This window comes from Protobothrops mucrosquamatus, unplaced genomic scaffold, assembly GCF_001527695.2.
Source record: "Protobothrops mucrosquamatus isolate PMUCROS unplaced genomic scaffold, P.Mucros_1.0 scaffold_20, whole genome shotgun sequence".
Classification (NCBI taxonomy): domain Eukaryota; kingdom Metazoa; phylum Chordata; class Lepidosauria; order Squamata; family Viperidae; genus Protobothrops; species Protobothrops mucrosquamatus.
In genome coordinates this window covers 1,596-16,575 of record NW_015386096.1, presented here as the reverse complement: position 1 = coordinate 16,575, position 14,980 = coordinate 1,596, and the positions used below count along the sequence as shown (strand labels likewise).

General features: G+C 42.6%; 2 protein-coding genes across 2 annotated transcripts in view; one reads left to right on the top strand and one right to left on the bottom strand.

The window, feature by feature from the left end:
- CD9 (CD9 molecule) overlaps positions 1-14,980 on the bottom strand; it is a gene marked incomplete in the record, with an annotated part of 54,568 nt that overhangs the window by 39,094 nt on the left and 494 nt on the right.
- On the top strand, positions 10,838-14,634 carry LOC107302545 (von Willebrand factor-like). The gene is made up of 3 exons (XM_015831665.1): positions 10,838-10,961; positions 12,641-12,790; positions 14,528-14,634. Exons 1-3 carry the CDS (start codon positions 10,904-10,906, stop codon positions 14,632-14,634), a joined length of 315 nt encoding a protein of 104 aa, XP_015687151.1. The 5' UTR covers positions 10,838-10,903.

Here is a 14,980-nt window from a genome sequence, read left to right as displayed (position 1 = left end):
TCTCTCTCTCTCTCTCTCTCTCTCTCTCTCTCTCTCTCTCTCTCTCTCTCTCTTTCTTTCTTTCTTTCTTTTTCCTCCCTTTCTTTCTTTCTTTCCTTCCTTCCTTCCTTTCTTCTCTTTCCTTCCTTCCTTTTCTCTTTCTTTTCTTCCTTCCTCCCTCCCTCCCTTCCTTTTCTCTTCCTTCCTTTTTTCTTTCTTTCTTTCTTTCTTTCTTTCTTTCTCTCTCTCTCTCTCTTTCTTTCTTTCTTCCTTTTTCTTTCCTTCCTTTTCCTTCCTTCCTTCCTTCCTTCCTTTTGTCTTCCTTCCTTCTTTCTTTCTTTCACTCTCTTTCTTTCTTTCTTTTTCCTCCCTTTCTTTCTTTCTTTCTTTCTTTCTTTCTTTCTTTCTCCCCTTCCTTCCTTCCTTCCTTCCTTTTTTCCTTTTCTCTAGCAGTATTCCAGTATCTGAGGGGCTGCCACAAAGAAGAGGGGGTCACATTATTCTCCAAAGCACCTGAAGGCAGGACAAGAAGCAACGGATGGAAGCTAACCAAGGAGAGAAGCAACCTGGAACTAAGGAGAAACTTCCTGACAGTTAGAACAATTAACCAGTGGAACTCCTTGCCTCCAGAAGTTGTGGATGCTCCAACACTGGATGTTTTTAAGAAGAGACTGGACAGTCACTTGTCTGAGATGGTATAGGCTCTCCTGCTTGAGCAGGGGGCTGGACTAGAAGACCTCCATTGTCCCTTCCAGAGTCTATTCTATTCCATTCCATTCCATTCCATTCCATTCCATTCCATTCCATTCCATTCTATTCTATTCTATTCTAGTGGTAAGCTGAGGACTACCCATGATCAGCTCTCATAATTTTCAGAGTCAATAAAAAAATTCAAACTCGTAGGCAAATGAAGAAGACTCGGGAAGGTTCTAAATTTAGCCAAGAGGTTGTCTAATCGCCGGTTCAAAATTACCCTGGGAAAAAGCTGCTATTGTTCTGCTTGTTTTTTTCGCAGGACAAGGGGCTGTCGCAAGGCTCGTCCTACACAATGAGTAACATGCACCGTCTTGCACAAGAGTTAAGTCAACACCCCGAAACGGCCGTGTCATTTTCCAACTTGGGGAAAAGGGTGTTGCTTGAATGCTCATCAGAGATCTGCAGTATGAAGGCCTCGTTCCCCTACATTCATAATCATCGGGAGGAGAAAAAATGCAGAATTTCTTCACTACACTGTAAATTTGTGCTAATTAGGAAAGCTAAAGAGCCACCGGTGGATAATGCACAGATAGTCCTCGAAGTACAACAGTCCATTTAGTGACTGTTTGCAGTTACAACACCGCAGCTTCCTTTTGCAGCTTCCCCATAATCACGTGATCAAAACTCAGACGCTTGGCAACTGACATGTACTTAAGACGGTTGCACTGTCCCCGGGTGTGGGTGTGTGTGTCATGTGATCATCGTTTGCGACCTTCTGACAAGCAACGGGGGAAGCCAGATTCGCTTAACGACCAGGTTACTTGGTTTAACAGCTGCAGCGATTCACTTAACGGCTGTGGCAGGGAAGGTCGTAAAAGGGAGCAAAATTCACCTGGCCACCGTCTTGCTTAGTGACAGAAATGTTGGCCAAACGTCGAGGAAAACCTTTATTAAAAAAAAAAAAAGGACAACTCTGCTCGGGCACTTCGCAGGTGGAATCTGTGTGGGGAAAAAAAAGTGTGCTGCAAGTTGTTGGGAATCTAGGAAAGCCATTCCATTGTGCATGCAGAAATGCTGAGTGTCACTCATCCACTCTGTCTGGGTCAGAACCAAAAAGAATCCAGATAATTTGGCTTCATATCATAGAGTCATCAGAATGGAAAGGACCTTGGACATCTAATAATAATAATAATAATAATAATAATAATAATAATAATAATAATAATAATAATAATAATAATAATAATAATAATAAAGTTGGAAGGGACCTTGGAGGTCATCTAGTCCAACCCCCTGCTCAGGCAGGAAACCCTACCATTTCAGACAAATGGCTGTCCAGTCTCTTCTTAAAAACTTCCAGTGTTGGAGCATTCACCGCTTCTGGAGGCAGGTGGTTCCACTGGTTAATTGTTCTAACTGTCAGGAAGTTTCTCCTTAGTTCCAGGTTGCTTCTCTCCTTGATTAGTTTCCATCCGTTGCTTCTTGTCCTGCCTTCAGGCGCTTTGGAAAATAGCTTGACTCCTTCTTCTTTGGGGCAGCCCCTGAGATATTGGAAGACTGCTATTATGTCCCCCCCTCGTCCTTCTCGTCATTAAACTAGACCTACCCAATTCCAGCAACCGTTCTTTATATGTTATATATATAAACTTCCAGCAATGGAGCACCCACAACTTCTGGAAGCAAGTAGTTCCACTGATTAATTGTTCTCACTGTCAGGAAATTTCTCCTTAAGTCTAGATTGGATCTTCTTCTGAGGAGCTCCCATCCATTGCTTCTTGTCCTGCCTTCTTGTTCTTTGGAGAATACATTGGTCCTCTCTTCTCTGTGACAGCCCTTCAAGTACTGGAAGACAGTTATCATGTCCTCTTTAATTCTCCTCTTTCAATAGTGCTAGACAGACCTAGTGTCAAAGGTGAAACTTTGACAGCTACCTGCCTCTGAGTTTCAACTTGCCTTTAGATAATGGGAGGGGGGAGATGTTACTCTCAAGTGGGTTAGATGGAGAAACGAAACTTCTTCGATTCAGCTACAGACCGTGGGAGCCTGAAGCCTTGTCAAGGACGCCAGAACAGGTGTGGATTTGAAGCGGACGGTTCCCATAACAAAGTGGACCTGTTGATATGGATTACGTAAGACGTTGGGGTTTTGGCTGGGAAAACTATTGTTTAAGTCTATGAACTGGTGTGGGAACCTCGGAGTTAATTTTGCTTCGACATTAACCACGCAGTGTATTCAATAAAACGTATGTTTTTGAGAAACCGAATTATTGCTGGAGTTTTATTTGGATTCTCGAGCTGGCTGTTGACACCTAGCTCCCTCAACCGTTAATCCTACAATTTAGCCTCCGGACCCCTAATCATCTTTGTTGTTCTTCTCTGCTGGTGCATCTTTCTTGTAGCGTGATAAAACCTAAACCTAAAAATGTGGTTGACCAGTCTATAGCTAGTTTGCATGTTGTATGAGCTCTGCTGTTTGAATTCCAGGGTCTAGTGTCGTCTTCCGGGTTTGACAAATGGGAGTTGAAACTTGCTAAACAGATTTATTTTTTTGGGGGTGGTGGTGGGTTCACTTGCTTTAGGATTAGGTTTTGAAAACCAACTTTAAGCAGGTGACTGCTGTTGTCGAAATAGCAGTAGCAACGACCACCACAGGAAACTTCTTAATTTCAAAAATTTCAGGATGGCCTAATGGGTTAAAAAAAAAAAACCCTTATCAGCAGGAGCTGACTGATGCATTCTTGGTCACCAGGAAATTCCTCTAGATGTTGCGTGGAATTATTGCTACTTCGCTTCCATGACAGGCGTCTCTTGTGACAAGTGGTGAAACGTTCTCCATCACGTAATCCTGTCTAGGCTGTGAAAAGCAGCCCTTCCTGATCTAGCTATCCTGCAAAGAAGGCACTTTTTGAACTCAGGAGCAGCTCCTCAGTTATATGTCTATGGAGATTGTCGGTCCTCCAGGTTGTAGTTATCCCAAAGATGCTTTTTTCAGGAGGCAACTGGACTTTCTTGTTTTTTCTTTGAAGACGTTTCGCTTCTCATTCCAGAAGCTTCTTCAGCTCTGACTGGATAGTGGCGAATGAGAAGATTTATACTCCCACAGAGAATGCAAATGAACAGCTCTCTGCAAGGAGTATAAATCTTTCTAATCAGAACTGAAGAAACTTATTGGATGAATAGAATAGAATAGAATAGAATAGAATAGAATAGAATAGAATAGGATAGGATAGGATAGGATAGGATAGGATAGGATAGGATAGGATAGAGTAGAATATATGGAATGGAATGGAATAGAATAGAATAGTAAATAGAATAGAATAGAATAGAATAGAATAGAATAGAATAGAATAGAATAGAATAATAACTTTATTGTCACTTTAAAGATTTATACTCCCACAGAGAATGCAAATGAACAGCTCTCTGCAAGGAATATAAATCTTCGTAATCAGAACTGAAGAAGCTTCTTGGATGAATAGAATAGAATAGAATAGAATAGAATAGAATAGAATAGAATAGAATAGAATAGAATGGAATGGAATGGAATGGAATGGAATGGAATGGAATAATAACTTTATTGTCACTTTGAACGTACACTAATCAGCATACATTAAAATGAAATTTCGTTGCATACCGCTCTCAGAGGGTCACCACCTCCGATATGCACTACCTAAATATGACAAAAATAAATAGATTGATGGAGGCGAGAATGAAAGTTATTGTCTGGAAGCGGATAATCAGCTGTTGGCTAATGAGCCGATATTTCCGCACTAGCCTCTTAAACCCTGTATTGGCAGAAGATTTGGTCTCCCGGCTGGAAAGATGCCACAAAGTCCAAGCTAGCCTCTTACGGCATCTCAGCCAACTTCCTTCTTATCTTGGGTCATGAAAAAGCCAGACACCACCCTTTCAAAGATAAACTTTATGGAATACCAACAGGAGGTCAGTCAGATGCCACATAACAGCAGAAACATTTGCTAGGCAAATATTTACTCTCTCCCTGTTCCTTCTTGGCTGTATTAAGGGTTGTTTCCAGTGCTGCCTCTGGGCAGATATTCCAAAATCTGGTTCCCCAATGATTTGAAGGAGGTTGTACTGCTATAATGTAGTTCCTATAAGAAGGTATTTCTTCTTATTTCACCTTTCTGTAAGAATGTAAGGCAGGAGTCTTCAAACTTGGCCCTTTGATGACTGGTGGACTTCAACTCCCAGAATTCCTCAGCCAGCTTCCATTTTGTTTGTTAGATTTAAGACAGGGGTCTTCAAACTTGGCCCTTTGATGATTTGTGGATTTTAACTCCCAGAATTCCTCAGCCAGCCTCCATTTTGTTTGTTAGATTTAAGACAGGGGTCTTCAAACTTGGCCCTTTGATGACTTGTGGACTTCAACTCCCAGAATTCCTCAGCCAGCCTCCATTTTGTTTGTTAGATTTAAGATAGGGGTCTTCAAACCTGGCCCTTTGATGACTTGTGGATTTCAACTCCAGCGTGCCTGGCTGAGGAATTCTGGGAGTTGAAGTCCACAAGTCATAAAAGGGCCAAGTTTGAAGACCCCTGATGTAAGGTATTCTGCTTTGACAGCATCCAGGATGCACGGCACTTTGTTAAATAATTCTGCTTTTGGACTGTGTTAGGCCTGGCCCAAGAACCAACATCTAGCTAAAGTACAGTGTTTTTTTTTTAATTTGCTCACAGCATATAGAGAAGAGGGGTCTCCAAAGCAGGCAACGTTAAGTCTTGTGGACTTCAACTTCCAGAATCCCTGTGCTGGCTGACGAATTCTGGGAGTTGACATCCACAAGCCTTAACGTTGCCAAATTTGGAAACCCTGGATACAGACTAAATCTGACCAGACTAAATCTATACAAAGAGCAACAAAGATGATTAGGGGACTGGAGGCTAAAGCATATAAGGAACAGTTGCTGGAATTGGGTAGGTCTAGTTTAATGAAGAGAAGGACGAGGGGGGACATGATAGCAGTCTTCCAGTATCTCAGGGGCTGCCCCAAAGAAGAGGGAGTCAAGCTATTCTCCAAAGCGCCTGAAGGCAGGACAAGAAGCAACAGATGGAAACTAACCAAGGAGAGAAGCAACCTGGAACTAAGGAGAAACTTCCTGACAGTGAGAACAATTAACCAGTGGAACCACGTGCCTCCAGAAGCTGTGAATGCTCCAACACTGGAAGTTTTCAGGAAGAAATTGGACAGCCATTTGTCTGAAATGGTACAGAGTTTCCTGCCTGAGCAGGGTGTCTTTTCTTATTTGGTGGCCAAAGACTTTGCGCTTTCAAGCTTCAGGATCTGTCCTTCCAAAGAACAGTCAGGATTGACTAAATGCACTACTTATTATTCTGTTTTGCCTGAAGGCAGACTTTTAGCCCGTTACTGATGGAATAAATAGAGTTGTGACATCTGACAGGCTCTTGAGGAATTGACGTTTTTCACCTTGGACTAGCTTGGCATCATCAGGAAGTTGACAGGTAGATTTACAAAAGCCTTCCCGGAAGATTGTCTAACTTTTTTATTCAGGTTGCAACACTGCCCTGAGTAATAGATAAGTCTTTCTGTTTGCATCAGTTTCTGTTTCAAAGGCTTGTTGCGGTGGGAAACGGTGCCTATTTTTTGTGAGATTACAAAGAATCCATGGCTTTTCTTTTTTTTTAATTCCTGCAATGCTAAGATTGAGAAGCAGGAGTATTTAGAGTATCTGCCCCACATTCTCTATTCCTTACACGTTGCCACAAGCTGGATAATTTCTTGCGGCTGTTGAATCGCGAATGTTACACGCTCCCATCTTTTGGATGGATTCGTTGTTGACCAGTTGCTAGATTGTGCCCGACTCTTTGTGACCCCATGGATGGGTGAGGAGCCTTCTTGGAATTGCTGAAAGGATTGTGTTGTAAACCAAAGATAGAGGATGTCGTATCCCTCCCCTTCTGTTGAGAGAGGGCTGTCAATGTTGACCTAGATGGCCTCTTTGACCCCTCTTTCAAGCCAGCGGTCCTCTCTGTCCAGTATGTGGACTTTGCTGTCTTCGAAAGAGCTGCCTTTGTCTTTGAGCTCCAGCTTAATTATCTGTCCTCTCCCTACTGGGAAGACCATAGCTTTGACTATATGGATCTTGGTCAGCCAGGTTGTGGATACGATACTGTTTCCCTAAGAGAAAGTCAAGGGGTCTGAGGAACTAGGTGCCATTCAGTGAGACCCCATTACGTATAGAGGTGACATGATAGCAGTGTTCCAATATCTCAGGGGCTGCCCCAAAGAAGAGGGAGTCAAGCTATTCTCCAAAGCTCCTGAAGGCAGGACAAGAAGCAACGGATGGAAACTAATCAAGGAGAGAAGCAACCTAGAACTAAGGAGAAATTTCCTGACAGTTAGAACAATTAACCAATGGAACAACCTGCCTCCAGAAGCGGTGAATGCTCCAACACTGCAAGTTTTTAAGAAGAGACTGGACAGCCGTTTGACTGAAATGGTTTAGGGTTTCCTGCCTGAGCAGGGGGTTGGACTAGAAGACCTCCGAGGTCCCTTCCAACTCTGTCATACATTTTCCTTTCTTATCCATTCATTTACTTACATCACAAAATCCTTTGAGTTTCTGCTTGCTCATCATTAACTCAGGGAAGCTGCCAATCTTTACTTCCTTCAGGGTTGATTGATGGGCTATTCTTGCAGACTGCCCTGCGTTCATTAACCAGCTTCAAATCCGTAACATAAAGGCAACGAGCGTCTTTCCCTCACTCTCGTATTTTACTAAGGGTCGTATTTTACTAAGAAAAGCTATTGCTTTAGCTCATCTGTTCTTTGCTACCGTAGACGTAGCTTGATTCTTCACGATTTTCTCTATATCTGACACTGCCTGCTGTCATAGACTGGACTAGAAGACCTCCAAGGTCCCCTCCAGCTCTATTTTATTCTATTCTATTCTTAGGCCAGTATCCGTTAATTTGGATTGTGTGCCAAAAACACAACAGAGGTGAGTGTGATGCTCACACTATTCAGTGCAAGCCACTGTCTCACCTGGCAATCAATGTCCACTAACTAGGACAGTGGTCCTCAACCTTTGGGGCTTGGTGGCCTGGCTAGAGGGGAGGGGAGGGGGACTGGGCTGTGCCAGTGGCAGGCCAGCATGCGTTTGTGTGCATGCTTGTGCAGTTTGACCTGTGTGAGTGGCAGGCTGGTGTGCACACACATGCATGCACAGCTGGACTTGCGCGAGCTGAGTGCCTGTCCGTGTGCACATGTGCCAGCCCGCCACTCGCGCAAGTCAAGATGTGTGCGTGTGTACCCGGGGTTGGGGACCTCTGAGACATATGTGGTCTATTGCCATATAGTTTGTATGACTGTTTTATATATATACTTTATATTTCTTTTTCTTCTGTCTATAAGCAAACTATAATGAAGAATCTCCGTAGTTTTTTAATTGTTGTAAGCAGCCGAAATCATGAATTTGAGACGGGCTGTCCTATCAATTGAGATAATAAACAAAAGCGACGGACAGACATGCATCTGATGTAGTCAGAGTAGGACTCAACTTCCATTTCCGAGACTGCAAAGCATTCTGGGGAAAAGTCCCATCAAAGTCAGTGGGACTTACTTCTCGATAGAACAAACTATAGTGTAGGATTGTGTTGCCAAGTTGCCTAAATAGAATCAGGTTCGGCAGCGGGAGAAGAGACACCGGGATAAGGAAATTGGTGCCTCCTGCTGTCAAGATTGAACATGGTGTATTTATTGGAAAGGGATTACCAATGCATTGGAGAGGCTCACATTCAACAATAGACAAAAGTTTTGGTCACCACAATGTAAAAAGGATGTTGGGACTCTAGAAAGAGTGCAGAGAAGAGCAACAAAGATGATCAGGGGACTGGAGGCTAAAACATATAAGGAACGGCTGCTGGAATTGGGTATGTCTGGTTTAATGAAGAGAAGGACCAGGGGGGACATGATAGCAGTCTCCCAGTAGCTCAGGGGCTGCCCCAAAGAAGAGGGAGTCAAGCTATTCTCCAAAGCCCCTGAAGGCAGGACAAGAAGCGATGGATGGAAACTAACCAAGGAGAGAAGCAACCTGGAACTAAGGAGAAACTTCCAGACAGTGAGAACAATTAACCAGTGGAACAACCTGCCTCCAGAAGTTGTGGGTGCTCCAACACTGGAGGTTTGTAAGAAGAGATTGGACAGCCGTTTGTCTGAAATGGTATAGGGTTTCCTGCCTAAGCAAGGGGTTGGACTAGAAGACCTCCAAGGTCCCTTCCAATTCTGTCGTTTTGCTATTCTGTGAAAGACACTATTGAAAAGTGAACGGGAATGGAGGGAGATGAAGGGGGCCCACCTGTAAAGGTGAGCATCCTGGAGTACTGGTGAAGTGCTAGATGGCACCTTGAGAAAGTGGATTCAGTGAACAACAAATTCTCATTGCAGTGGAAATCTGGAAAAGATTCTAGAATGAAACTTAATGGACCAAGGGATCGGCTGGGCACAGAAGTTCAAATGTCCTTCCTAAGTTTCAGTGTGTTGTCGATCATATACATCTTATTTTCTGGAAAGCCTTTGATGAATTACCCAATGACACGCTGATTAGCAGGGCAGTAAAGAGACTCATGATGAAAACAAATATAAAGCAAGCATCAAGTGCTCAGTCTTAGTCCTATCAACTCCTTAACATTCTTATTCACGAGTTGGGTGACCAGTTGGAAGCAATGGCTTAATTACTCATATTTCTGACTCCATAACAGTTATTTGAGCCCCGTTCACTCATTCATCCAGGTCTGTAGGAACAAACGTGTAGCAATCAGATGCATCCCTTTGCACTTTTCTCCTAACACACAATTTTTTCCTGATTCACTCAAACTAGATAAATGCATAGAAAAAAACTGAGGAGTATTGAATTTATGATCCATTCACACAGTCAGGACTTTAGAGCATAGAAGCATAGATCTGGAAGGGACCCTAGAGGTCTTCTAGTCCAAGCAGAGACTATATATCACCCCAGACAAACGCTAGTCCAGTTTCTTCTTGAAAACCTCCAGTGATGGAGTACCCACAACGTCCGGAGATAAGCCTTTCCAACTGGTTAATTGTTCTCAATGTCGGGAATTTTCCCCCTACGTCTAGGTCGCCTCTCTGTTTAACGACTTTCCATCCATTACTTCTTGCCCTGCCCTCTAATCCCAGCATTTCCCTCTTCTCTTCGTGGACTTTCACATCTTACTCGCCGTACCCCAGCAGAATTTTTATTTCAAAGGTTGATCTGTCCTGCGAAAGTATTTAATACAACTTCCTTTCATTGTTCCTTGCGCACCATTAAAGCAGCTGATTTTCCTGATCACAGCATTGTGTGAAGGACTGGGCGGAAGGAACAGCCTGGCTTTATCTTCCCTTCCAACGAACAAGAGTTCCTGCCTGGCTTGTACAATTGGAATAAATAGTCGGCCAGGTCAGTCCAATGTAGCCTTCTGAAGCCGAACAGGCTCCGACAGGCTCATAAGTGCTGGGCAACGGATTTTGGCACGAAGCAAAGGTATCTAAGCTCTCCTTAAAAAGAGACCACACGGCCAACACACAACAACGCAGTTGAGTGTTGGCCAACAGGCCAACTCTAACTCCAGGGTCTGTCAATAAATGCGAGGAGGGGGGAGATCTTTAAGATGAATACCGGTTTAACCTTACGGTTCTGATTTTATTGGAGGCAAACAACCATGCCTGGAATAAGGATTGGGCACTTTTAACGGAACAGAATTCCCGAGGAACAAGGTGTTGGGCGCAGTGATCCTTCTTGAATTTTGGATAGGACCAGGATCCCTAGAGCTTAACAGATTGTTATTCTTGTGTTAAATCCCTACTGGGCAGTCAAGTTCAACTAGACTGTCTCCTCCTAGATCCTCCAGTGGGATCCTTTGTAAGGTTGCGTTGAGCTCAAAGTAGTTTAGAACTGATTTGTGATTCCAAAAAATAACAATAATGCTCTCCTTAATTTCTAGGACTTTTTTGACTGCTGTATTTAGAAACTGTTGGAGTGACTTACCAGCAATATTTCTATACATGTTTCAAACTGTTTAATGGCGGGGGGGGGGCTGAGTTGACTAGATGTAAATGCACACAATTGGGGAAAAAAATAGCAATGGATAGGATTTTTCGGTCTACCCTTCTTTGAAGCAAACCCAGTGTAATCCAGTGACCACCGTTGGGATTTTTCTCCGAATGACTCTTGTTTTTAACATTTACTCCACAGATGATTGGTTCCAGATATTTACTACTGCTGCTCTTAGCTCTGCCTCAATCAACGCTGGGTAAGAAGTCCATAATTTGCCCGCTTGGTTATGCTACCCTCATGTCGTTCTTGTTCAAACAACCTGTGCATTTAGCACAAGCTTTCTGCCCAGAGCATGGTCACTCTGCAAAATATCGTTGCCTGTTGGTGAATGTCAAGTCATTAGCACGTATTAGCGTTTTACCACCCTCTTTCCACCCCGAGAACTCTCCAATTAGATCAGTTTTTGTCCCCTGCAGTGACCTGGACAAAGAATTGAAAGTCGTTTGAATCCGAACCTTTGTTATTGACTTTCTTACCAAATTCAGGATTCTAGCAAACTACACTGCGGCTTAGTAGTATATAAACAAGAAACTTGCCTTTTCCTACTCAACGCACTGTAAAGCCCCAGGAGAGGAAAGGACCCCGGATGTTTTTCATTCTTCGCCATATCCCAAGTCTGTGGGCTTTGCCAAAAGAAAACTGGGGGACCCCCCAAGAGCTAGCTTGCCCTGTGGTTTTTCTTCTTTTTTCTCTGGAGCTCACGGTGGACACCTTCAGTGGAAACCCTGCCCATCTTTATTCTGAGTTCATGGAGGCGTTGAGGCTAGGAAAGGCCTTTTTTAAAAAAAAATGGGACTGGCTGTGCTGGGTTTCAATTTTTAGTTTGAACGCTGAGGGTGGCTGATATTTTGGCTCCTCATCCTTCCATCCTTCCAAGGTCCGTAAAATGAGGACCCAGATTTTTGGGGGGACAAGAGGCTGACTCTGTAAACTGCTTAGAGGGGGCTGCAAAATCACTGTGAAGCGGGATATAAGTCTAAGGGCTGTCACTATTGCCACATTTTACAAAACCAAACGAAACGCCAGGTCTTTACTCCTAAGTTTGAGTTTTAAATGTTTTATGAATGTATGCTATTTTAAAAATTCGTTAAACTGTTTTATCGCGTGCTAATTTTAAAAAATTATCCACTGTTCTTTGGAGAGGTGTTTTTTTTTGGCTGTTATTGTTTATTATTACCCACACTTACATTAATTAAATCCCTTTGCTAGCTTGGGAATAGCACAGACATACACAGGCATACATAGACATAGACACACGCACATTACATTAAGCAACAAACACAAAAAATAAAATAAATGTTAAATGTTTTATGAATGTATGCTATTTTAAAAATTCGTTAAACTGTTTTATCGCATGCTAATTTTAAAAATTATCCACTGTTCTTTGGAGAGGTTTTTTTTTTTGGCTGTTATTGTTTATTATTACCCACACTTACATTAATTAAATCCCTTTGCTAGCTTGGGAATAGCACAGACATACACAGGCATACATAGACATAGACACACGCACATTACATTAAGCAACAAACACACAAAATAAAATAATAATAATAATAATCTAAATAGCATAAACAGGAGCCGTGGTAGCACGGTGGTTAGAATGCAGTATTGCAGGCTAATTCTGCGGACTGTCAGCAGTTCGATTCTCACCAACTCAAGGTTGACTCAGCCTTCCGTCCTTCCCAGGTCGGTAAAATGAAGACCCGGGTTGTTGGGGGGGGCAACAGGCTGACTCTGTAAACCGTTTAGAGAGGGCTGTAAAGCACTGTGAAGCGGCATATAAGTCTTAAGTGCTATTGCTCTCTGAAAATGGTAGAACTTCACCATCCTTTCTCTGCTTTGGACATCCTATGTTAACTAATCCTGATCTCGCAGGGCAAAAAGATTTCTCTCCGCCATTTGCACGCTGTAGCCTTTTTGGAGACGATCACATTAAAACCTTCGACGAACTCCTGTATGATTTTGCCGGAGACTGCAGCTACCTGCTCGCTGGAGACTGTGAGAAGAGGTCTTTCCTCTTACTTGGTGAGTTTAATATGCTGCATTTTGGAAGTGCTGTGGAATGCTTCCTGGATGTTCTCTGAGGTTCTCCAAATTAGAAGAATGAGCAATTTGGCACAATATAAGGGAGCTTGCTTAGAGATGGGAGATGTTCCACGAGAACAGACTGGACAGTCACTTGTCTGAGATGGTATAGGTTCTCCTACTTGAGCAGGGGGTTGGACTAGAAGACCTCCAAGGTCCCTTCCAGCTCCTATTCTATTCTATTCTATTCTATTCTATTCTATTCTATTCTATTCTATTCTATTCTATTCTATTCTATTCTATTCTATTCCATATTCTGTTCTATTCCGTTCTGTTCTGTTCTATTTTATTCTACTCTATTCTCTATTCTATACTCTACTCTACTCTACTCTACTCTATTCTATTCTATTCTACTCTACTCTATTCTCTATTCTATTCTCTATTCTATTCTATTCTCTATTCTCTATTCTCTATTCTCTATTCTCTATTCTCTATTCTCTATTCTCTATTCTCTATTCTCTATTCTCTCCTCTCCTCTCCTCTCCTCTCCTCTCCTCTACTCTACTCTACTCTACTCTACTCTACTCTCTATTCTATTCTCTATTCTCTATTCTACTCTACTCTACGCTACTCTACTCTATTCTCTATTCTCTATTCTCTATTCTCTATTCTATTCTCTATTCTCTACTCTATTCTATTCTATTCTATTCTATTCTATTCTATTCTATTCTATTATTAAGTGCAACTACAAAAATGTCTCTTGCTCTAACAAAATGTAGGACATAGAATAATAGAGTTGAAAGGCACCTTGAAGGTCTTCTAGTAGAATGCCCTGCTCAAGCAGAAGACCCCATATCACCCTAGATAAATGGGCTGTCCAGTCTCTTCTTAAAAACCTCCAGTGTTTAAACATTCACAACTTCTGGAGGCAGGTTGTTCCACTGATTGATTGTTCTCACTGTCAGAAGTTCCTTAGTTCCAGGTTGCTTCTCTCCTTGATTAGTTTCCACCCATTGCTTCTCGTCCTGCCTTCAGGGGCTTTGGAGAACAGGGTGACCCCCTTCTCTTCGATAGTCCCTCAAGTAGTGCAAGACTGCTATCATGTCACCCTAGTCCTCCTCTTTATTAGACTAAATGAATCTACATCCCTCAATTGTTCATCGTTTTGCTTTAGCCTCCAAACCCTTGATCATCCCTTTTGCTCTTCTCAGCCCTACTAGATCCTCCTTCACTAGAGATTTCAGACAGATTTTTGACATCTGTCTATCCCGAATGGCATGCCACTAGATTTCTTGTACTGTCAATGCCCCAGGGGATGGGACTTTTGCAGATTTTTCCTATGATTCCACGAAGTTACAAGAGAAGCCATTTTGCACTTCTGGTAAAAATGTTGGAGAAATTTTTTCGATTTGAACTTTTCGCCACGCTGATACCTGCTTTGCCTTTTTCATTTGTTCCGACTATCCACGTAAAAAAAAGCGAACTTTTGATTAGATGGTCATCTTTACCTTAAAAAAAAACAAACCAACCTGTTTTCTGTGGACACCCCTGGCCTTGTAGCTTTTGCAGGATGTTTGGAAATTAGCCCACCGAAGAGCTGGTAATTATATACTAAATGCAAGTTTTACAAAATAGGAACAATCGCTTCTCATAATTTACCCCGAGTTGCTAAAAAAAAAAGGAGAGCAAGCCAAGGATTGTTAGCAGAAATGCCACTCACCTTTTGTTTCGTTGCAGGTGACTATCACAATGGCAAAAGAATCAGCCTTTCTCTCTACCTGGGAGAGTATTTTGAGATTCATTTATTCTTAAATGGAACCGTGACTCAAGGTGAAAAAAGGTAAACATCTGGGTCACAACAGCAGCAGTACAGGAAGTCCTTGACTTACAACAATTCATTTAGTGGCTGCTTGAAGTTACGAGGGCGCTGAAAAAAGGGACTTAGGACCGTTATTCACATTTATGACCGTTGCAGCCTCTCCCACGGTCACGTTCTCCAAATTCAGACCCTTGGCAACTGGTTCATACTTATGACGGTCGCAGCGTCCCCCCGGGGTCACGTGATCCCCTTTTTTTGACCTTCTGACAAGCAAAATCAATGGGGGAAGCCGGATTCGCTTAACAACTGGGTTTCTAACTTAACAATTGCAGGGATTCATTTAACAATGGTAGCAAGAGAGGTCGTAAAAC

Excerpts from the sequence above, each read along its gene's own strand:
- LOC107302545 (XM_015831665.1), top strand. The coding sequence starts at position 10,904 with ATGATTGGTTCCAGATATTTACTACTGCTGCTCTTAGCTCTGCCTCAA. Across the intron at positions 10,962-12,640 it reads TCTGCCTCAATCAACGCTGG|GGCAAAAAGATTTCTCTCCG; the intron begins GTAAGAAGTCCA and ends CTGATCTCGCAG. Across the intron at positions 12,791-14,527 it reads GAGGTCTTTCCTCTTACTTG|GTGACTATCACAATGGCAAA; the intron begins GTGAGTTTAATA and ends GTTTCGTTGCAG.